General features: G+C 43.6%; 2 protein-coding genes across 11 annotated transcripts in view; one reads left to right on the top strand and one right to left on the bottom strand.

Annotated features, from left to right (window-relative positions):
• Positions 1-120: 120 nt before the first annotated feature.
• Positions 121-18,220, bottom strand: pign (phosphatidylinositol glycan anchor biosynthesis, class N). Of its 2 annotated transcripts, XM_029696843.1 has the most exons (30): positions 18,150-18,220; positions 16,575-16,624; positions 16,096-16,357; positions 15,822-15,943; positions 15,453-15,551; positions 15,144-15,250; positions 14,908-15,032; positions 14,448-14,578; positions 14,251-14,370; positions 13,994-14,034; positions 13,800-13,859; positions 13,447-13,539; positions 13,296-13,351; positions 13,087-13,165; positions 12,729-12,911; positions 11,665-11,804; positions 11,366-11,465; positions 11,174-11,266; positions 10,809-10,900; positions 10,597-10,702; positions 9,710-9,818; positions 9,487-9,589; positions 9,289-9,391; positions 8,812-8,898; positions 8,490-8,545; positions 8,154-8,229; positions 6,825-6,898; positions 6,615-6,657; positions 4,662-4,714; positions 121-2,620 (listed from the first exon to the last, which is right to left on the bottom strand). In XM_029696843.1, exons 3-30 carry the CDS (start codon positions 16,320-16,322, stop codon positions 2,497-2,499), a joined length of 2,802 nt encoding a protein of 933 aa, XP_029552703.1. In that variant the 5' UTR covers positions 16,323-16,357; positions 16,575-16,624; positions 18,150-18,220; the 3' UTR covers positions 121-2,496. The 2 variants fall into 2 exon arrangements, 1 of the variants encoding a protein (XP_029552703.1); XR_003867442.1 differs by lacking the exon at positions 18,150-18,220 and having other exon boundaries at positions 2,537-2,620; positions 4,544-4,714; positions 16,575-17,217.
• relch (RAB11 binding and LisH domain, coiled-coil and HEAT repeat containing) overlaps positions 17,256-24,025 on the top strand; it is a 46,230-nt gene continuing 39,460 nt past the window's right edge. For 6 of the 9 annotated variants that reach the window (XM_029696831.1, XM_029696810.1, XM_029696784.1 and 3 more), the window contains exon 1: positions 17,259-17,845. In XM_029696831.1, coding sequence (XP_029552691.1) covers positions 17,383-17,845 — 463 coding nt within the window. In that variant the 5' untranslated portion in view covers positions 17,259-17,382. Of the gene's footprint in view, positions 17,846-24,025 lie in introns of all 9 variants that reach the window. The other 3 variants (XM_029696821.1, XM_029696768.1, XM_029696794.1) reach the window with 3 other exon arrangements.

The raw sequence follows: 24,025 nt of genomic DNA, 5'->3' as shown, positions 1-24,025 counted from the left end.
CATGTACAACCATACTTGGAGGAAACAGAAGTTAACTGAAAGATGTCTATTGGTGATGATGGTGTCAAAATAGGTCTTGCCTCTGGATGAATGTACAGTAGACACTACAGGACAATGCACTGGCAGTAAATTAACATTTTAATACACCATCCATATCCACCAGGTAATACATCATATAGTATCAGTTGAAAAAAATTGATGTAATACAATATTAATATGATAGATAACCCTTCAGAATATAAAACTATTTACCACACATCGAAGTAGGAAACAATTCAATAACACATTAGTAACACACAAATACATCCCTTATCAACTATTAAATTAAGTTAGTTAGTCTACTCTTAAGCATGGCCCTTTGTAGCTCAGGTGGTAGAGCATGGTGTTTAACACCAGGGTAGTGGGTTTGATTTCTGGGACCACCCATATGTAAAATGTATGCGTGCATGACTAAATCGCTTTGGATAAAACCGTCTGCTAAATGGCATATTATTATTATTACTCTTGTTCCATTACTTAATGGCTTCATTTAAATTATACATAACAATGCTTTTGTTTTTGGTGAACAGTAGTTGAAAATAGTTTTGTCAATAACATATACAGATCATTCAAATATTCAAGTATAAATTGTCCTATATCTAGACTTAAAAGGGTAGAAAGCAGGAGTTTTTACTCAACAAAGTGACAACATAGTGTAGTCAAAAACTTAGTTGTAGTCACGATCTGGTTAACTATAACTTCCAAAAATTCAGTTTTGGGGTTTTTAAATATGTATTAACTTATTTTCGGATAACTTCGGAACTACCCACAATGCACAATTGCCACTGTCATTAAGAGACCTAGTGTTGGCGGTGGTGAGCTACAATCCAACATTCACGAGGAAGTGTGATGTAAACCAGCTATCATATTACACGTGGGGCATTCTGCACATTCAGAATGTGACTTGCTTCAAATCATCCCTGCCTACTCTAATTGTTTAGTACCTCGTCTGTCTTTCGTTTGATTTCCGTCCTCATTTGTTTTGTCCACTTTTTGGCCTACCGGAGTTTTGTAACTTTTGTAACCTTGGCTTAGTGCTAGCGCGCTAGCTGACTGACATCTGAGTTTGGACTGTGCTGTTATGTGATCATTTCCACCTGCCTGGAGCCTCCCTCTGATCGCCAGCTTGTTGACTGTTCCCCTCGTCTCCTGTGACCTCTGCCGCCTATGGAGTGTTGCCTCTGAAATCTATCTACTTTAGATTTCCCCTACTTATATTGCTATTGGATTCACTGATTCTCCCCCTGACTCTCGCTTAGTAACTCAGCCACTCTTAATGAAATGAGACGGTAAAGTATTTGCTTGTAAGTTGGCTGAAAACGAGTAGTCATGAATGCACACGATGAAGTTATACATTTGAGGCAATAGGCTGGCTGGCAGGGTCCTCTATGACATTGTCGCCCCTCAAAAACTTCAGAATTCTGATCTGATCAGTTTTATGTACCGTTAAAAAAGTCAAATTAATAGCCTGGGAGTTTATCGGCTTGAATCACTAAAAACAGAAAGGGGTTTATTAGAGACAGGCTTCTATTTGAGCCCGGTGTCTATTTCACAGCTTTTCCTCATTTGCAAAGTTATTGGTTTAATTCCAGCAATCACTTCCAGCATTTTAATCAATGTCTTCATTTCCTGCACAAATGTGTTATCATTTACATTGTCACGTTTCTTTTGTCTTAGTATGGCTATATTTCCTCCCCCATAGATCCTTGCCAGAATACGTACAATTATTCACCTCTGACTGTGTATTTTCGGCAGTTCTTACCTTCGCCACTAGAGGGCGAACAGCCAATTTCTGGGGGTCTGTACTCCCGAAGTTGTTGACTTTTTGTGGTTGCCAGTTAGCTAACAGTTCTCAGCTTTTCGCAGCCAATGGCTACCAGTTTATTACTGGTGAAAAAAATGGATGATTGCCATAATATTTTTGAATCCTTACTGAATTTGTGAAATTTAACAAATCAAACATTAAACCTCAAAACTATTCATGGAAATTCATGGTAACCTCGTAAACAGCATTTATTTGAAACAGGCGTTAACTTGCTGAAATGTGTGCCGTTACCCGGCTATTCAAAAGGGAAAGGCGGCTATTTGAGACTGTGTTTAATTTAACTTTTACGGGAATAACTCCATATGTTACATGTGGTTACGTTTTTGCTACCTTGACTTTGATAAGCCACACTTTTAATGTAGACCTCTACAATAAAACAATTCCAGTGCACATCAAAAGTTAGTCCTACGGCATCTTGCTTTGCATAACTTTGCACTTCAGGTATATCTAATCGAGAATGTTAATAAATAGTCATGATTAAAAACACACACACACACACACACACACACACACACACACACACACACACACACACACACACACACACACACACACACACACACACACACACACACACACACACACACACACACACACACACACACACACACACGGTGAGAGAGAGATAGTGTTCAGGGGAAGTGCATCTTGCGTGTCCTCCACAGAGAGACTCTCCTGGAGGTGAGGATGTGGGTCATCAGACTGAGCAGCATCAGGAAGATGGTCATGGACATCACAATCACATAGTGGCTGATACTGGACACAGAGAGATATAGAAATATAGATATGGTAAGTGTGTGTGTGTGTGGTTGCTGGTGGGCCAAAATATAGGAGAACAGGCTTGTTGTAATGGCTGAAATTGAATAAATGTATCAAACACATTTCCATTCATTACATTGAGCCTGTACTTCTATATCTCCGCCCACCAGTCTCCTCTGACAGCATGGGCTAATTTAAGCAATAAGGCCCGAGGGTGTGTGGGACAGTGCATTCGGAAAGTATTCAGACCCCTTGACCTTTTCCACTTGTTACAGCCTTTTCTAAAATCAATCTACACACAATACCGTATAATGACAAAGCAGAAACAGGTTTAGAAATACCTTATTTACATAGGTATTTAGACCCTTTGCTATGAGACTCGAAATTGAGCTCAGGTGCATCCTGTTTCCATTGATCATCCTTGAGATGTTTCTACAACTTGATTGTAGTCCACCTGTCGTAAATTCAATTGATTGGACATGATTTGGAAAGGCACACACCTGTCTATATAAAGGTCCCGCAGTTGACCGTGCATTCAGAGCAAAAACCAAGCCATGAGAACAAAGGAATTGTCCGTAGAGCTCTAAGACAGCATTGTGTCGAGGCGCAGAACTGGGGAAGGGTACCACCACATTTCTGCAGCATTGAAGGTCCCCAACAACACAGTGGCCTCCATCATTCTTAAATGCAAGAAGTCTGTAACCACCAAGACTTCCTAGAGCTGGCCGCCCGGCCAAACTGAGCAAACGTGGGGGAAGGGCCTTGGTCAGGGAGGTGACCAAGAACCCGATGGTTGCTCCAGAGTTCCTCTGTGGAGATGGGAGAACCTTCCAGAAGGACAACCATCTCTGCAGCACTCCACCAATCAGGCCTTTATGGTAGAGTGGCCAGAGGGAAGCTACTCTTCAGTAAAAGGCACATGACAGCCTGCTTCGAGTTTGCCAAAAGGCACCTAAAGGACTCTGACCATGAGAAACAAGATTCTCTGGTCTGATGAAACCAAGATTGACCTCTTTGGCCTGAATGCCAAGTGTCACATCTGGAGGAAACCTGGAACCATCTCTACAGTGAAGCATGGTGGTGGCAGTATCATGCTGTGGGGATGTTTTTCAGCTGCAGGGACTGGGAGACTAGACAGGATCGAGGGAAAGATGAACAGAGCAAAGTACAGAGAGAACCTTGATGAAAACCTGCTCCAGAGTGCTCAGGACCTCAGACTGGGCTGAAGGTTCACCTTCCAACAAGACAACGACCCTAAGCACACAGCCAAGACGACACAGGAGTGGCTTCGGGACAAGTCTCTGAATGTCCTTGAGTGGCCCAGCCAGAGCCCGGATTTGAACCCGATCAAACATCTCTGGAGAGACCTGAAAATAGCTGTGCAGAGACGCTCCCCATCCAATCTGACAGAGCTTTAAAGGATCTGCAGAGAAGAATGAGGGAAACTCCCCAAAAACAGGTGTGCCAAGCTTGTAGAGTCATACCGAAGAAGACTCGAGGCTGTAATCGCTGCCAAAGGTGCTTCAACAAAGGACTGAGTAAAGGGTCTGAAAAGTTATGTAAATGTGAGTTGTTTATTAAAGTTGTTTATTTTTTATAAATTCGCAAACAAATCTAAAAACCTGTTTTTGCTTTGTCATTATGGTGTATTGTGTGTAGATTGAGGGGGGAAAAAAGAATAAGGCTGAACGTAACAAAATTTGGAAAAATTCAAGGGGTTTGAAAACTTTCCGAATGCACTGTATTTGGCGAATATACCACTAAGGGCTGTTCTTAAGCACGACTCAACACGGAGTTCCTGGAGACAGCCTTTAGACGTGGTATATTGGCTATATACCACAAACCCCCTCAGTGACTTATAGCTATTATAAACTGGTTACCAACGTAATTAGAGCAGTAAAAATACATGTTTTGTCATACCCATGGTATATGGTCTGATATACCACGGCTTTCATCCAATCTGCATTCAGGACTCCAACCACCCAGTTTATAAATGAGCCATAAGACGTGCAAAACCTCTCTCTCTGCTGGGTCCTACCTGGTGCCAATGTCCAGCCAGCTCCCATAGTCCTGCACTAGGAAGAAGAAATGCTGGAGAAAGTGGAGGAAAGAGGGATAGAGAGAGAAAGAGAGGAGAACAAGGTAGTGATAGAAATAGTGGGTTGGAGAATATGGTGACATTTCCACAGCTTCCCAGAGGCTACCATATTGACAATAGCTGTCCCATTTCTTACCAGAGGCTACCATATTGCTAATATCTGTCCTATTTCTTACCAGAGGCTACCATATTGCTAATATCTGTCCCATTTCTTACCAGAGGCTACCATATTGCTAATATCTGTCCAATTCCTTACCAGAGGCTACCATATTGCTAATATCTGTCCCATTTCTTACCAGAGGCTACCATATTGCTAATATCTGTCCCATTCCTTACCAGAGGCTACCATATTGCTAATATCTGTCCCATTTCTTACCAGAGGCTACCATATTGCTAATATCTGTTCCTTCCTTACCAGATGCTACCATATTGCTAATAGCCGTCTCATTCCTTACCAGATGCTACCATATTGCTAATAGCTGTCTCATTCCTTACCAGAGGCTACCATATTGCTAATATCTGTCCCATTTCTTACCAGAGGCTACCATATTGCTAATATCTGTTCCTTCCTTACCAGAGGCTACCATATTGCTAAAATGTATCAAATCAAATGTTATTGGCCACATACACGTGATTAGTAGATGTTATTGTGGGTGTAGCGAAATGCTTGTGCTTCTAGCTCCAACAGTGCAGTAATATCTAACAAATTACACAACATATACCCAACACACAAATATCTAAGTAGGAATGAATTAAGACGATATACATATGAACGAGTGATGTCAGAGCAAAACGGACTAAGATACAGTAGAATAGTATAGAAAAACAGTATATACACATGAGATGGGTAATGCAAGATATGTAAGCATTATTAAAGTGACTAGTGTTCCATTCCTTAAAGTGGCCAGTGATTCCTAGTCTATGGAATATGGTAGCCTCCTTACCAGATGCTAATAGCTGTCTCATTTCTTACCAGAGGTTACCATATTGCTAATAGCCGTCTCATTCCTTACCAGATGCTACCATATTGCTAATAGCTGTCTCATTCCTTACCAGAGGCTACCATATTGCTAATATTTGTCCCATTTCTTACCAGAGGCTACCATATTGCTAATATCTGTCCCATTTCTTACCAGAGGCTACCATATTGCTAATAGCGGTCTCATTCCTTACCAGAGGCTACCATATTGCTAATAGCTGTCTCATTTCTTACCAGATGCTACCATATTGCTAATAGCTGTCTCATTCCTTACCAGAGGCTACCATATTGCTAATAGCTGTCTCATTTCTTACCAGAGGCTACCATATTGCTAATAGCTGTCTCATTTCTTACCAGATGCTACCATATTGCTAATAGCCGTCTCATTCCTTACCAGAGGCTACCATATTGCTAATATCTGTCCCATTTCTTACCAGAGGCTACCATATTGCTAATATCTGTCCCATTTCTTACCAGAGGCTACCATATTGCTAATAGCTGTCTCATTTCTTACCAGAGGCTACCATATTGCTAATAGCCGTCTCATTTCTTACCAGAGGCTACCATATTGCTAATAGCTGTCTCATTTCTTACCAGAGGCTACCATATTGCTAATAGCTGTCTCATTCCTTACCAGAGGCTACCATATTGCTAATAGCTGTCTCATTTCTTACCAGATGCTACCATATTGCTAATAGCCGTCTCATTCCTTACCAGAGGCTACCATATTGCTAATATCTGTCCCATTTCTTACCAGAGGCTACCATATTGCTAATATCTGTCCCATTTCTTACCAGAGGCTACCATATTGCTAATAGCTGTCTCATTTCTTACCAGAGGCTACCATATTGCTAATAGCCGTCTCATTTCTTACCAGATGCTACCATATTGCTAATAGCCGTCTCATTTCTTACCAGAGCCATTAGGTCAGAAATCACCAGGACGATGAGGAACAGACTGAAAACAAAAGAAGAGAAATCATTAAATTCAATAATATAAATTATTAATTCAATAAATAAATGAATTCTTAATTCAATAAATGACCGCATGAGCTAATTTCTCAAAATACTGTATGTTTGCATGTGTACTTGATGTTCACATGATGGAACCAAGCTAACTGTTACCTTCTGGAGGAAAGTTGTGTAGAGACCTGGATGGTTTCAAACGTACACATAACGATGATGAATGGGATTATCACCTGAAACAACAACAGTCTCATCTTCACTCTTTTAGGCAATTGGACTCCATTGTAAAAGTGTGGGGAGGTTACAACACTTTGTGGATTATTTGCAAAGTTGTGATCAGTTTTGTTGACAATATCTGTATTTTTGCTCTGTCAATGTCACTCAGTGAGTTGAGTGAGATTACAAGACAATACTACAATCCATAGAGCCATATTGTGTATGCAGACCGATATGTAGACCTAAATGAATGTAACCCACACCTGTTGTTAGAATAGTCATGGTTAACCACAATCTCGTTGGCACCATTATAAGTAGAGCATTGTTTCCTTTTAACATACACTACCGTTTAAAAGTTTGGGGTCACTTGTTTTGAAAGACAAACATTTTTTGTCCATTAAAATAACATCACATTGATTAGAAATACAGTGTAGACATTGTTAATGTTGTAAATGACTATTGTAGCTGGAAACTGCAGATTTTTTATGGAATATCTACATAGCCGTACAGAGGCCCATTTTCAGCAACTATCACTCCTGTGTTCCAATGGCACGTTGTGTTAGCTAATCCATGTTTATCATTTTAAAAGGCTAATTGGTCATTAGAAAACCCTTTTGCAATTATGTTAGCACAGCGGAAAACTGTTGTCCTGATTAAAGAAGCAATAAAACTGGCCTTCTTTAGACTAGTTGAGTATCTGGATTGTCAGCATTTGTGGGTTCGATTACAGGCTCAAAATGGCCAGAAACAAATAACTTTCTTCTGAAACTCGTCAGTCTATTCTTGTTCTGAGAAATGAAGGCTATTCCAATGCGAGAAATTGCCAAGAAACTGAAGATCTCATACAACGCTGTGTACTACTTCCTTTACAGAACAGCGCAAACTGTGTCTAACCAGAATAGAAAGAGGAGTGGGAGGCCCCGGTGCACAACTGAGCAAGAGGACAAGTACATTAGAGTGTCCAGTTTGAGAAACAGATGCCTCACATGTCCTCAACTGGCAGATTCATTAAATAGTACCCGCAAAATACCAGTCTCAACGTCAACAGTGAAGAGGTGACTCCGGGATGCTGGCCTTCTAGGCAGAGTTCCTCTGTCCAGTGTCTGTGTTCTTTTGCCCATCTTAATCTTTTATTTTTATTGGCCAGTCTGAGATATGGCTTTTTCTTTGCAACTCTGCCTAGAAGGCCAGCATCCCGGAGTATCCACGGTAGTGTACTTTCATATGGTATGACATTGTAGTGCGTGTGTGTTTGTGTGTGGGGAATGGTACCTTCCACATCATCAGGCCTCCCATGATAAAGGGGTTGAAGACGGTGAGGAAGCAGTACACTGAGGCTGGATCAAAACTACAGAGAGAGAGTAGGAGGGAGGGAGGGGGAGAGAGAGCGAGAGAGGGGGGAGAAGGAGAGTAGAGAGAGCGAGAGAAGGGGGGGCAAAAAGAGGAAGCAAGAACAAAGAGGCATAGTAGAGTAGAGAAAAAGAGAACCCAGAGAAAGATAAGAGGGGTTTCAGAGGTCAGATAGAGAAAGTAAATGTGAAAACCAACCTAATGCACTCATGAATAAACACATCTTGGTCCAGAGCCCCCGTCTCCACCATACAATACCTGTTAATGGATGCTATGTTCCCAGTACCAAAGAAGGCTGTAATTATGAAGAAAACCTGACAGCCTAATGTCAAGGAACCAGACAGTGGTTTTACAGAATAGCCAGTAGTTTAGAGAGAGACGGTCAAAATGCTATTCGTTTGCATAAGGTCAAGATTGATGTTAGGGTTTGTGCTTAAAAACCAATGTGACCAGATAGCACTGTTCTTCTATAGCCAGCTCAGACAGAAACTACATCAGATAGGGACAACTATCACCAGGGTTAAACTAGCGCCGCCTATAGGTCATTAACAGTCAGCAGTGTCACCAAGGAAAAGGATACAAAGAAGTAGGATCTTCTGATGTCATCCAGCTTTAGTTGTCTGATCTTGGTGATGTCAATGTTTTCAGAGAAGTCAAATGTGGACAGCTGAAAAACAATGACACAAATGTATTTCATACTAAAGCCACAATGACTTGATACAGTGTAACACTGCATCGTATAATGCTATACCAGACATTCTACACCAATAGGGTTGTCTTCTACGCTCAGAGGATTAACCATGGCATTGTGCCAAGTGGAGGGACTAGCAGTGGTTACCTTGTTTACCAGGAAGTAGCTGTATTAGTCGGGGGTGATTAACATGAGACTGGTCCTTGACACAGTGTCAGTGCATAGAGGGTGTATACATTTACATGGCTCCAGTCATTTAGCAGTCACTCTTATCCAGATCAACATGCATTAGGAACATTCAACTAAAGTAGATTGCAAGTAGAACCATTCATCAATAGAAAACAGTAACAGCGTAAAGGTTTATACCTCCTGTCTCCCAGAGATACCTTGAGAAAGCATGGCTTCCTGTTCTATGTTGATCCACACAAACATCAGCCAGGACAAGACTGGGGGGAACAGAGCCTCAGACCTGACACACACACGCACAATTAGTACAGGTACGATACCAGCTAATCACTGCAGTGTAAGCTTACACGTGTTGAGCATTGCCTGACTATCTCTTACCCAGTACTCAGTAGTAGGTAGGTGGCTGTGAGGGAGAGGAAGATACTGAGCAGACGATGGAACAGACGAGTAGAACTCAACAAAGGAACAAACAGAGAGGAACCTGGGAGAGAGAACACAGGAGAGAGAGATGCCAGTTATCTTTATAAGCCTGGTTTTGATGATCATACAGATATTTCAAGGACTTTTATCATAAAGAAAGAGAGAGAGAGTTGGTGCCCACCCAGTGTAGTCCAACTGATGATCTGGTTGAGGAGAGGCAGACCCTGTTTCAGCTGCAGACTAGAGTGAGTGCTGGTGGGCACATAGGCACACACTGCTACATGGAGCATCTATACATATAGGAACAATACTGATTAACACACACACACTGCTACATGGAGCATCTATACATATAGGAACAATACTGATTAACACACACACACACTGCTACATGGAGCATCTATACATATAGGAACAATACTGATTAACACACACACACTGCTACATGGAGCATCTATACATATAGGAACAATACTGATTAACACACACACACTGCTACATGGAGCATCTATACATATAGGAACAATACTGATTAACACACACACTGCTACATGGAGCATCTATACATATAGGAACAATACTGATTAACACACACACTGCTACATGGAGCATCTATACATATAGGAACAATACTGATTAACACACACACTGCTACATGGAGCATCTATACATATAGGAACAATACTGATTAACACACACACTGCTACATGGAGCATCTATACATATAGGAACAATACTGATTAACACACACACTGCTACATGGAGCATCTATACATATAGGAACAATACTGATTAACACACACACTGCTAAATGGAGCATCTATACATATAGGAACAATACTGATTAACACACACACTGCTACATGGAGCATCTATACATATAGGAACAATACTGATTAACACACACACTGCTACATGGAGCATCTATACATATAGGAACAATACTGATTAACACACACACTGCTACATGGAGCATCTATACATATAGGAACAATACTGATTAACACACACACACACACACACACACACATACATACACGTGCACCCACGCGCACACACATTCCTTACCTGGAAGATTAAGAGGTAGCGATCAGTCAGGTGTAGTGTAGTCCGTTTCCGTGCCGACCAGAGGTAAAAGGTGGAAATTAACAGGGAGAGTACACCTGCACAGGTACTACAGAGAGAGGAAAGAAAGAGAGAAAGACATATAACGCTATTTTTCTTTTTAAAGAGGGCTAAGAAGCATTGCTGTAATGTTGTAGGGAGGTTAGAATACTTACACCATGTGAATGTTGGGTTCTCTCCCAACAACTGGCATCATGGGAAATGTGGCCAGAAACAAACAACACAGGACCCAGCTCACTGACCTAAACTACAGACAGACAGAGAGAGAGAAGGCAGAGAGAGGACAAAGAGAGAGAGAGAGGCCAAAGAGAGAGAGGACAAAGAGAGAGAGATGTTTAGAGTGAAAGAGAGGGAGAGATATTTAGAGTGAGAGAGAAAAATACATTAAACACACATTTTACAAGTGCTTTGGGCTCCTGCCATATTTCTTGCTATCCAGTCCTTTCAGATTTGTGCACATCAAAGGGGAAGGAGCTAGAGACCAGACTAGTAAAGAACTACAAGCCACTCCTTGTCTTACCTTGGCCTTGCTGTAGAGGCCAGAGAGGAGGGGCCAGAGAGAGAGAACAGCCAGGCCTACAGTCAACATGGCCCGATGGAAGAAACTCACCACCTGGGGAGACAGACACAGTTCAACTTTTTCCAAGTAGAAATGCAGATTATATTGAATTGGAGCCATTAGTGAAATAATGACCGTATGATGGCTGCTTACCAGAAGTTCAATCCCAAATGTGACCAGGGCAAAGTAGCCAAAGCATTTACCCAGTGGTAGCAAACTGTACGAACGAACCAGGTCTGTTAGAGTTCCAAACCTAAAACACACACACACACACACGTATTGTTGATATCATCAAAATAAACACTTTGCGATCATGACAAATGTAGTGGCATAGAATAAGTAAAATACCTCCCTTTCATCCATTCAACTCATCAAATCACTTCAAACCGTGAGTGTGTGTGTGTGTGTGTGTGTGTGTGTGTGTGTGTGTGTGTGTGTGTGTGCGTACTCACTCTTTGAGGACAGAGTACCAGACAGGGACAGGCAGTAGACAGTAGATGTAGTAGGTTACTGGACTTCTCTGGATTATCAGGAACATTCCAATCAGCAGCGTTGCTCCCACACCTATCCACCACAGGGTTTTACCAGACACCTTCAACACACACGCACAGGGTTTTACCAGACACCTTCAACACACACACACACAGGGTTTTACCAGACACCTTCAACACACACGCACAGGGTTTTACCAGACACCTTCAACACACACACAGGGTTTTACCAGACACCTTCAACACACACACAGGGTTTTACCAGACACCTTCAACACACACACAGGGTTTTACCAGACACCTTCAACACACACACACAGGGTTTACCAGACACCTTCAACACACACACAGGGTTTTACCAGACACCTTCAACACACACACAGGGTTTTACCAGACACCTTCAACATACACACAGGGTTTTACCAGACACCTTCAACATACACACAGGGTTTTACCAGACACCTTCAACACACACACAGGGTTTTACCAGACACCTTCAACACACACAGGGTTTTACCAGACACCTTCAACACACACACAGGGTTTTACCAGACACCTTCAACACACACACAGGGTTTTACCAGACACCTTCAACACACACACAGGGTTTTACCAGACACCTTCAACACACACACAGGGTTTTACCAGACACCTTCAACACACACACAGGGTTTTACCAGACACCTTCAACACACACACAGGGTTTTACCAGACACCTTCAACACACACACATGGTTTTACCAGACACCTTCAACACACACACATGGTTTTACCAGACACCTTCAATACACACACAGGGTTTTACCAGACACCTTCAATACACACACAGGGTTTTACCAGACACCTTCAACACACACGCACAGGGTTTTACCAGACACCTTCAACACACACACAGGGTTTTACCAGACACCTTCAACACACAGGGTTGTGAACACATCTCTTCAGTATTGGCAGAATGATATAGGATGTGAGGTGTGTGTGCCTGCCTTCATGTGTGCGTCCATGTACTGTGTGTGTTTGATCACCTGGTCAGTGGGTGTGGGTGGTCTCCTGAGACTGGCGTGTGTCTTCAGTATAACAAGAACCACATAGGAGGTCCAGCCTGTGAAGCCCAGCACAACACTACAGCCCAGAAAGAACCGGTCATAGGTGTGGTAGTAGGACAGACCTTCCAACGCATGGTCCATCAGAGACCTGCACAGAGAGATCTGAGAGAGAGAGTGTGGGGGGGCAAAGGAGAGAGAACATTTAGTATATTAGCAGCTAGTGTCTGTCAGTCATCATGACCAACGTAACCCAAGAAAAAACATAGCCTTTAGCTCAGTGGGCCAACACGGTCTTCAGTTGTACAGATAACTGGGGTTTGATACCCAGTATGCTTACAGCGTCTTCATATTCCTCTAGCTGGATCAGAACCCTGGCCTTGTTGATAAACTCTGCCTGGCGTGACTCTGTCAGCAACCTGAGGGACAGACAGACAGATTGGAGGACACACTGGTTACACACAACTGGTCATGTCACTGTCTTTATACAAGTTGAACTAGAGAATTACCATTGCAGTCAATAGTTATATCTCTATTGTTGGTACTTACTGGTATGGAGTGAAGAGAAAGGATAAAGTTGTTTCTTTTTTCTGAGCCATCTTCACCTGGAAACAGAGGCGAATATTTCAACAAATACATTTGGTTATGTAATGTATATCATCATCATCATAACAACATTATTATCCATGTTATATTGCACCTTGAACTGTTCCAGTATCTGGATGGCGTTAGAGTACATACTCTCAGCTTTAAACTGGTCACTGTTGTTCAGGTACTGCAGTGGTAACACACCCTACACAACACATATTACACACTTTATCAACATAATAAACACACCATATACCCAATATCACACACACACTCAATATAGAGAAGGTATATATGACATGAGATGATACCTTATCGTCTGCACCTATATTTTATTTTGCATCTCAGAGCAGCTCTGTAACCACAGTGCAGATAGTGGTTACTGTATAACAGCTTTTCCACTGATATGTCTCTTGATTATGGTATTCTAAAGACACTGACATGCTGTTATGTGGTGTTACTCACCACAGAGTTGAGAGGGATAGGCACTCCAATAAGAGATGACATCAGTGGTGCTATGTCTGCCTGTAACACACATCTAGCATTAGACTGGGAACAGATTATTGTTGTTTTTGGACTATCTTCAACACACAGAGGAAATATGTGGTTGTGACATCATCAGTCAGCGCCAGATGCTGTGAGGCTATATGGTGTCTCACCTGATTGACATCAACCCTGCGGAGGCCCTCCAGCTGCCATTCTGACAGAGAAACACCAACAGACACAACATCACACATTGTGTTATGTCAGCATTATGACCGTTTTATACAGCTAGAACAACTTAGGGTTGGAGTAAAGTGTTACAACAGAATTATACAAATCTCTGACCTCCCTTTTCCCCCTCTAGAAGAGATGAAAGAGGAGAGGAGAGTAGGAGGACAGACACACACAGACCAATAGTACTGAGTTATTGTACCTTGTAGGTATCCATCTGAGTACTTCTGGGGTTCAGTGACTCTCTGAGCAGTGTGAACCCCAGCTCCCCACACCAACAATGGGGTCAGGGTCTCAGAGGGGTGGCCTGCACCATGGGAGCCTGGAGACACAGAGCAATACATTATCTACTACTTCACTACCATGGTGACCACCTTTCTGAGCTAGCTGAAGTCCTACCCCAGTTGGTCATGCCGTGGTCAGAGGTGAACACATAGGCTGTTCTTCCATCGTTGTCAAAAATGTCCTCGACCATGGAGACCAGCTCTTTCACCCCAGAGTCAACCAGACGTATGTTCTCTAGATATTCCCTTCGCACAACGCACACAAAGGGGATTTTTAAGAGACAAAATCAAACAGGGTCATTAGTAGTCTAAATGAGTCTGTGTTTCCTGCCATCCATTGTGTAGACCCCACTATATGCACTAATTTAAATCTGCAGTCCTTCATTTAAAAGATAGAGAATAATGTATCTCTTGTTTGTACATGGCTATATGCACTAATAAAAATCTGCAGTCCCTCATTTAAAAGGTACCAGAGAATAATGTATCTCTTGTTTGTACATGGTTTCTGTATATTCTGAATATTCCTGTATATCTAGAACGTGATATTTCTGGTCTGTACAGGGTTTCTATCTCACTGTGACATGGGTCTGTGGGCGTGTCCATTGGTGTCAATGCCCAGTAGGTGGAGGAAGAAGACATTCTGATCCTTCTGTAGACTGGACATCAGACTGGAGTTCTCCCTGGCAGACTGGAGGAACGACTGGGAGAGAGGAGGTGGGGGAGAGAGGCAAATAGATACAGTGTCTGTACCCCCATGCTGAGACAGACACACACATCCTAACACACACCCTGTTCTCATCAACATAAGTACCTTGACTTCATCAAAGACCCAGGTGTCCAGTCTAGAGGCGTCGGTGGAGGCAAAGTCCTCTCTCTCTGCTGGGTAGGTGTAGGTGTACACATGGTCCCCACTGGCACCTGCAGAAGAGGGGGGAAGAGGTGTAGATGGAGATGATGGTAAGAATGATAAAAAGAAAGTGAAAGGGTGGTCGAGAGAGAGAGTGAGATAGAAAGAGAGGATTCGTTTATTTCTGATCTAATAAGCCACACACGTGCATGGTGGTGTATCTGTGTTTCTCCTGTATTTGAAAGGTTGTGTATTGTACATGTGTTTGTTAACCTTTGGCAAACATGGGCAGGATGTCAGGGCTGCCCCAACACCAGGTGTGTCTGCTCTCATTGAACACGGAGTCAAACTCCACTGGATTCTCCTTCCAGCCTACACACACACACACACACACACACACACACACACACACACACACACACACACACACACACAAAGAGAAAAATTCCACAGTAACAGGCTCAGATTCTTTTTTAACAAAAAACAATAATTGCAAAGTGAAACAAAACATAACTCTTCACAAGGATGAATTTCAACAATTACTTGTAACAATTTCCACAGAAAAAAACACATTTACTTGAAGAACAGTGCAGATACATACATTTTAAAGTTAAAAATGCCAGCACACACAGAGACACTGACCTTTAGCTACAGCGCTGACATCTTCGTAGAAGCCAGCGATCAAAGCAACGTGTCCAGGTCGAGACTCAGTGGGAACACGAGTGTGTGACACACCCCAACTCCCTGTTTCCTCCATCACACTCCTTCAGAACACACACACACACACACACACACACACACACACACACACACACACACACACACACACACACACAGTGAGAAATGCATACACACACACCACTCTGAGTCCACACACACTTCCATACAGCCAGTTAATCTGAGAGAGCTCAGTTACCTTAAGTAAGGAGCCCTGGTGGATCCATTGGCATCAGGCTTATAGAGGCTGTCTGCCCTGAGTCCATCTGCAACCACCAGCAGCAGGCGGGAGGCAGGGGGAGGCAGGGGGGACACCTGGGGGGCCATGCCGTGGACCAGGGGCGATGTGAAGTAGATGTCAAAGATGGAGATGAAGAAAATGACATGGACCAGAAGTCCAACCAGGAAGAACATTATCATCCTCATGATGAAGACTGGGGGCTGGGGAGACCCCAGAAGTTCTGGAGAGAGGGAGGAATGGATGGAGAGGAACAGAGAGAGAGCAGAAAATAGTTATTAGATATAGACATCAGATAATCTGTTGTGGCCATACGTTTCTGAGTCTGTAAGGTGCTACCATCCATTCATACTCTAGCTATCGCATTCACTCACTAGAACACAAATGTGTCCCACATGTCAACAACATCAGACGTGCTAAACAAAATAAAAAAATCTTACCTTTGAACACTTTCTTGTTTCAAGCCGGTGGCAGACTGGTTACTTTGAATCTTGAATGAATGAGAGTTAAGTCATTTAAACACACACAAGACACACACCTGCCACTTTTTGCTGTCTAGCGACCCAACTTCACCCATCAACAGACCCTAGTTTCAGGTGAACTAAATTAAGAAACACACTTATACAACCTTTAGTACAGTGTGTCAAGCTTATCTACCGGCGCGACGGGCTTAAAAACCTGCTGTCTGTCTTTCTAAGTAGCTTATAAAATAAATCAGTCCACACTGGGATGTTACAGCGCCACTTCCGTGTTGTAAATATGACGTTCCAACTGAGCTACAGCAATGGTCCGTGGGTATTGTAGTTTTACTACTGACATTTGATTTCGCAGTCGGCTACAGAAATGAAATAGGTCATAGTCGCTATTAGGGATTAACATGGTTATAACTATATAGCAATGGTCCGTCCGTCCATCCATCCATGCTTTATTTTAGTGATGGTGAGAAAAGTATCACTTTCCGGCAAGGTTAGCTAGCTGTCAAACCGATGCTGTCAGCTGTCAAAGCACCTGCCCTGCCCAGTTTCTCCCTAAAAACTCCCGTATCCAATCCAATCCCGCTATTACATGGAGAAGGCGGGTGTTGAAATTACATTCAACCAAACTCTACCCTGCATTCACCCCTTTTCATGTCGATCGAGGAAGGAAGGGTTCAGCCAGCTAGCCTTCTAGCTAGCCATCCGTCCAGGAAGACGGGTCCAATTCTAAGCTAGCTAGCTAGCTTGCTACTCAAATCTTTATAGTAGGAAAATGGCGGCGGGTAACGTCAACCCGTTTAATCTGAGTGATTCTGAAGATGAGGCAGATCAGAGAGCAGAGGACGGTGCTCACATCGAAAAGAGCCCTAGCGTTGGAACGCAAGGCCCCTCGTCCAACAACCCATTCTCTCCGCAAGCGGACGCCGAGCCCCCGGCCCTTTTAGTGTCGAGCACCCGGACCAGCCCCAGTGTGGAAGGCATCTCGGTATCGGTCGCAGCTGCCGCTATGACAGTTGCCTTGGCAGAGACCCGGGTATCGGTAGATGTGATCGCTGCTCAGCTAATACGGGATCATTACATCCTCACGGCCCTTGAGTTTCATACCGAACTGTTGGAATCAGGGAGGGAGCTTCCGCGGTTGCGTGATTATTTCTCCAACCCGGGCAACTTCGAGAGGCAAACCGGCACTCCGCCCGCTTGTAAAGACCAAGGACTGGGACCAGGGGGACCGCTAAGTAAGTAGCTAGCTAGCTATTAGCTAACCTTACTAGTTAACAACCCAATGCATTATAATATAACTAGCTGTGTGCGCTAGTTAGCTCCCTGACAGTCTATTATTCAATGGAGAAACAATGCTGGTACACTAACGTTATAGCAGATAGCCTACAGCTCGCACTGTGCTTGTCGGCCAACATTGGTCTGGTTATACAGAAGAAACGAAATTCGATACGACACCCGTCTTTCTCTCGAACTGGCTAACAATGGAAACTTCACCGTGATCATGATTATTCACTAATCATAGAGAATTAGCGCACCTACCTTTGTTACCTGCTGTGTGGTGAGTTTCTCCCCTAGCCTAGGTGCCAGCTGGCTTGGAACAGGTGCAACCAGAATAGTAGTGACCATGTATAGCTGGCGACCTGAAAAGGCCTATCAGACATTCATGTGCAAATGATGCCTGCCACCTTTATAGTCTAGTAATTGCGATATTTGCATCATGATATCATGTAAGCTGCTGCTAAAGATGGCTATACATGGTGCTGTGCTGCTCCAACACTACCTAGGCCTGTCTCTCTAACTACCTATAGCTGTCTGTAGGCCTAGATGATGGACTTAGGCATCTTGATCACTGTTAGAACCATCATTACATTGGTATTACACAGTAGGACATGGTATTACAACTCTCTCTGTTCATTCAGCATGACAATGGTAGAAGAGTTGGCTACAGTACATAATACATCCACCTGGCCTACAGGTTGTAAATAAATATTCCTAGAAGTTTTTAATTTTAATTTTTTTTATTCAACCTTTATTTAACTAAGCAAGTCAGTTAAGAACAAATTCTTATTTACAATACCGGCCAAACCCGGACGACGCTGGGCCAATTGTGAGCTGCCCTATGCGTAGATAGAGGTGTGTCTCCTTCTGTGGTATTTGTCCCCTTCCCTCTTCTACGGCATAGATTTGAGACACACAACACAACACAAACAGTTTGCTGACAAATTGGTGCACCACCACAACTGCAACATCAAGCACATTCAACTGCCCCAAATCTTAAGGGCATTTCCATCACTAAACACAGGAATGCATGTGTATGCCTAGCCCAGATCTGTGTATTCTGTGTTCTACTGTTGCAGGTTCAATCAAGGGGTATGACATAATTAGCAATTTTGCATCCTTTTCTACTGATAAAAGCTACGATAAGAACAGTGGCCTGAGCTGTGTAAACTACATTTCCATCATTGTGTGATGTGCCTCCCACTTTCCTACCTGATCTAACACAACTGGATAGGTGAAAGCAGGGGTTCCATTACAAAGCCTCCACCAGCCCAGTCATGTGAGGTCAGTGATAAGGCTGTTTTGGGAGGGAGGAAGGATGCTTGTCATGATAGAAGTATTTACATTCATGTAGCCTAATAGCCTCTATCTATAGCTGCCATTGTTCAGCGCATGGCTAGGCCTAATTGCCTCTGTCTGTCTGGCGCCTCGCCGGTTGTTGTGGATCTTGAGGACTAAGGTATCCCAAGGGGCATTTCTCTGTACGAATGGGTGGGGGCTTTTACAAAAGACCTTAGAACAGCAGTGGCATATGGTACTCCGGGCCACACCCAGTGTTGCCCTATATGCATTTAGCAGAGAGGCACACATTTACATGTTTTATCATGTAGATGTATGGTCCCCCACTGCCCCTCCCTGCAGGAATACTCCCCCACTAACTCTGCCATCGCTGCTGAAAAAGATCCTGGCTGAAACACACACACACACACCTATTATCTATGTCAACCTTTAGAACCAAGTAGGAGGAAGTTTCCCATAGAATTTTCCCCCGTTAGAATTTCACCCCACAGTATTAAGGTTAGTATTTGGTGAGGGGTAAGCTGATCCTACATCAGATCTTAAGAACAGGATGCTGAGGAACTCAGCCTGTCCTCTATTGTGTTAACTTCACTGATAAACAGGAAAATAGACGAGAGAGAGACGGGGACAGCTTGAGAGCCTGTCCCTGCTAGAGACAATAGGCCGACAGCCCAGGGAGGGTTTCCTTGCCACTGTCCCCTCTGCTTGCTCTTTCCAGGTTTTGGTCAGGACTGTACACAATCAAATTGATTTGATGGATTTGTTAATGAGGGATTTAAGATCCAGTAGTAAAACTAAAGAAGAGGCAGTTGAAGTTCTAACATTGTATATTAGAAGCTCAATTTGATGCCACGTCATTTAAAACTGACAGGTGTCATGACAGGTGTCGGGAGCATATGGGAAATTCTAGGAAAAGGTGTTGCATGGTCACTGGGTAAAGGAGCTGTCTCATACTTGTTGCTGTTAGCACTCCCATAATATTATGATCTGGCTAGCTTTCTGCTAATTTAACAGACTTAGCAGCCTGCATGCTGCTCTGGTCACCTGCAGCAGGCCTCTCGCTGCACAACTCAACACCATAGCCCACTGAGCTGAAGCCTAAGCATTAGAGCTAATTCCAGGAGCTAATACAAGTCTTCAGGTTCTGAAGACTCAGGGGGTGGTTAGGCCATTCATCGAGCAAGAGTAGCTGGACGCCACCACCCATTTACACAATGCTTCTCTCGCCCACTCTCTCTTTCTCTCTACCCAGCTCATTGTTTTCTCCTCTGTAGCTAGCTGATTAGCATGTTGCTACAGTCTGCTTGCTCAACTCTCAGCTCAATCAGAGACTAAGGTGTTAGCATTAATGCTCCATTTTAGCTAGCCACTCTGTTCCTTGAAAGACGTACCCTGCTCTCTTTGGCACTAGCAGGTACATGCAGTCAAGCACACACTTGCTCACACAGATCAAGAAGAACACACACCCTTAGTCCGTTAGAAGAAATCACTCACTTAAACATTCAGGCAGTAAGAAGAAAACACACAGACACAGATTTGCTGCAGGGTTTTGAGATGCTGATGAATCACACTGTGGGATGTTTGACTCTGCTCAACCTGTTTCTGTTCTGGCCTGACTGTCTGAGCTCCTGCTCACGTCGAGAGAGTGTGTGTGTGTGTGTGTGTGTGTGTGTGTGTGTGTGTGTGTGTGTGTGTGTGTGTGTGTGTGTGTGTGCACACACATCTCAGTCTGTAGGCCTACACTGTCTGTGTACCTGATAATCCATGCTGTAGAATACATCTATTGTTATATTGCCTGTTTTGAGACTTTATTTGAACAGGGAGTCCCATTGAGACTAAGGTCTCTTTTGCAAGGGACCTCTGCATACACACAATTTACAAAATACAATGTGTGTCAATGTTCTTCACCTCCCTGTCAGTGGGTATAGAGGTGAGGAGTCTCCTGTAGTCAGACAGCTGTTGGGCCAGCCAGGCCTAGAACCATACATGGAGCTTGAGTAGGCCTACACACACACACACACACACTCTGCCTTCGATATGAGTGAACTGCAGAGAGGGAGGGATGGAGGACTGGTGCAGTGTAATCACCTGGACTTGGAACGTCCCCTCTGGTTTGGTGAGGAGGGGTAGGCCTTTGGAAAGAATAGCTCAGCTACTACAGGGTAGTTCAGTCTTACTCTCAAAATGAATGGTCATCTCTCTTTTTACTTTCGATATGCTATCTGTGTTGAGATGGGAGTGAATGGTAGGCTATATGGTTGGACAGGCATATGAGGTTACTAGAAGGAATGCTAACCCTGTCACTCACTGAAACAAGAGTTATCACATTCTACAGTCGTGGCCAAAAGTTTTGAGAATGACCCAAATATTAATTTTCACAAAGTCTGCTGCCTCAGTTTGTATGATGGCAATTTGCATATACTCCAGAATGTTATGAAGAGTGATCAGATGAATTGCAATTAATTGCAGTCCCTCTTTGCCATGTAAATGCACTGAATCCCCCAAAAACATTTCCACTGCATTTCAGCCCTGCCACAAAAGGACCAGCTGACATCATGTCAGTGATTCTCTCGTTAACACAGGTGAGAGTGTTGACGAGGACAAGGCTGGAGATCACCTTGTCATGCTGATTGAGTTCGAATAAGCTGGAAGCTTCAAAAGGAGGGTGGTGCTTGGAATCATTGTTCTTCCTCTGTCAACCATGGTTACCTGCACAGAAAACACGTGCCGTCATCATTGCTTTGCACAAAAAGGGCTTCACAGGCAAGGATATTGCTGCCAGTAAGATTGCACATAAATCAACCATTTATCGGATCATCAAGAACTTCAAGGAGAGCGGTACAATTGTTGTGAAGAAGGCTTCAGGGCGCCCAAGAAAGTCCAGCAAGCGCCAAGACCGTCTCCTAAAGTTGATTCAGCTGCGGGATCGGGGCACCACCAGTACAGAGCTTGCTCAGGAATGGCAGCAGGCAGGTGTGAGTGCATCTGCATGCACAGTGAGGCGAAGACTTTTGGAGGATGGCCTGGTGTCAAGAAGGGCAGGAAAGAAGCCACTTCTCTCCAGAAAAAACATCAGGGACAGACTGATATTCTGCAAAAGGTACAGGGATTGGACTGCTGAGGACTGGGGTAAAGTCATTTTCTCTGATGAATCCACTTTCCGATTGTTTGGGGCATCCGGAAAAAAGCTTGTTCGGAGAAGACAATCAATCTTCAGCGTTACCATCAGTCCTGTGTCATGCCAACAGTAAAGCATCCTGAGACCATTCATGTGTGGGGTTGCTTCTCAGCCAAGGGAGTGGGCTCACTCACAATTTTGCCTAAGAACACAGCCATGAATAAAGAATGGTACCAACAATCCTCCGAGAGCAACTTCTCCCAAACATCCAGGAACAGTTTGGTGACGAACAATGCCTTTTCTAGCATGATGGAGCACCTTGCCATGAGGCAAAAGTGATAACTAAGTGGCTCGGGGAACAAAACATTGATATTTTGGGTCCATGGCCAGGAAACTCCCCAGACCTTAATCCCATTGAGAACTTGTGGTCAATCCTCAAGAGGCAGGTGGACAAACAAAAACCCACAAATTCTAACAAACTCCAAGCATTGATTATGCAAGAATGGGCTGCCTTCAGTCAGGATGTGGCCCAGAAGTTAATTGACAGCATGCCAGGGCGGATTGCAGAGGTCTTGAAAAAGAAGGGTCAACACTGCAAATATTGACTCTTTGCATCAACTTCATGTAATTGTCAATAAAAGCCTTTGACACTTATGACACTTAAAGCCTTTGACACTTAAAAGCCTTTGACTGTACATCTAGATCTACATTTGTATTGTTTAGGTATGTTTCTGAAACCAGGGTGATCTATTGCATAGAAAAGTAACCAGTTTGGATGCTGAGTCTACCCCCATGTTCTCGCTTGTCTCCACATATAGTGTTTGGTTTATATTCTGTTATGATTTCTCCCAAGCTGTTTATAGTCAAGGTGATGAGGTGAATACTGTAATAATCACTGGAGGCTCTGTTAATGAATAGGCTGTTTACCATTGATTCTCGGGCCGGTCAATTCTTGGGCCGACTCTTTTCTCTGTATATATCAATGATGTTGCTCTTGCTGCGGGTGATTCTTTGATCCACCTCTCCGCAGACGACACCATTCTGTATACTTCTGGCCCTTCTTTGGACACTGTGTTAACAAACCTCCAAACAAGCTACAACGCCATACAACACTCCTTCCGTGGCCTCCAACTGCTCTTAAATGCTAGTAAAACTAAATGCATGCTCTTCAACCGATCTCTGCCCGCACCTGCCCGCCCGACTAGCATCACTACTCTGGACGGTTCTGACTTAGAATATGTGGACAACTATAAATACCTAGGTGTCTGGCTAGACTGGAAACTCTCCTTCCAGACTCACATTAAGCATCTCCAATCCAACGTTAAATGTTGAATTGGCTTCCTATTCCGCAACAAAGCCTCCTTCACTCATGCTGCCAAACATACCCTCGTAAAACTGACTATCCTACCAATCCTTGACTTCAGCGATGTCATTTACAAAATAGCCTCCAACACTCTACTCAGCAAATTGGATGCAGTCTATCACAGTGCCATCCGTGTTGTCACCAAAGCCCCATATACTACACACCACTGCGAACTGTATGCTCTCGTTGGCTGGTACTCGCTACATATTCGTCGCCAAACCCACTGGCTCCAGGTCATCTATAAGTCTTTGCTAGGTAAAGCTCCGCCTTATCGCAGCTCACTGGTCACCATAGCAACACCCACCCGTAGCACGCGCTCCAGCAGGTATATTTCACTGGTCATCCCTAAAGCCAACA

This window comes from Salmo trutta, chromosome 2, assembly GCF_901001165.1.
Source record: "Salmo trutta chromosome 2, fSalTru1.1, whole genome shotgun sequence".
NCBI lineage: Eukaryota > Metazoa > Chordata > Actinopteri > Salmoniformes > Salmonidae > Salmo > Salmo trutta.
The sequence above is the reverse complement of the archived record's forward strand: the minus strand, read 5'-3'. Positions and strand labels throughout refer to the sequence as shown.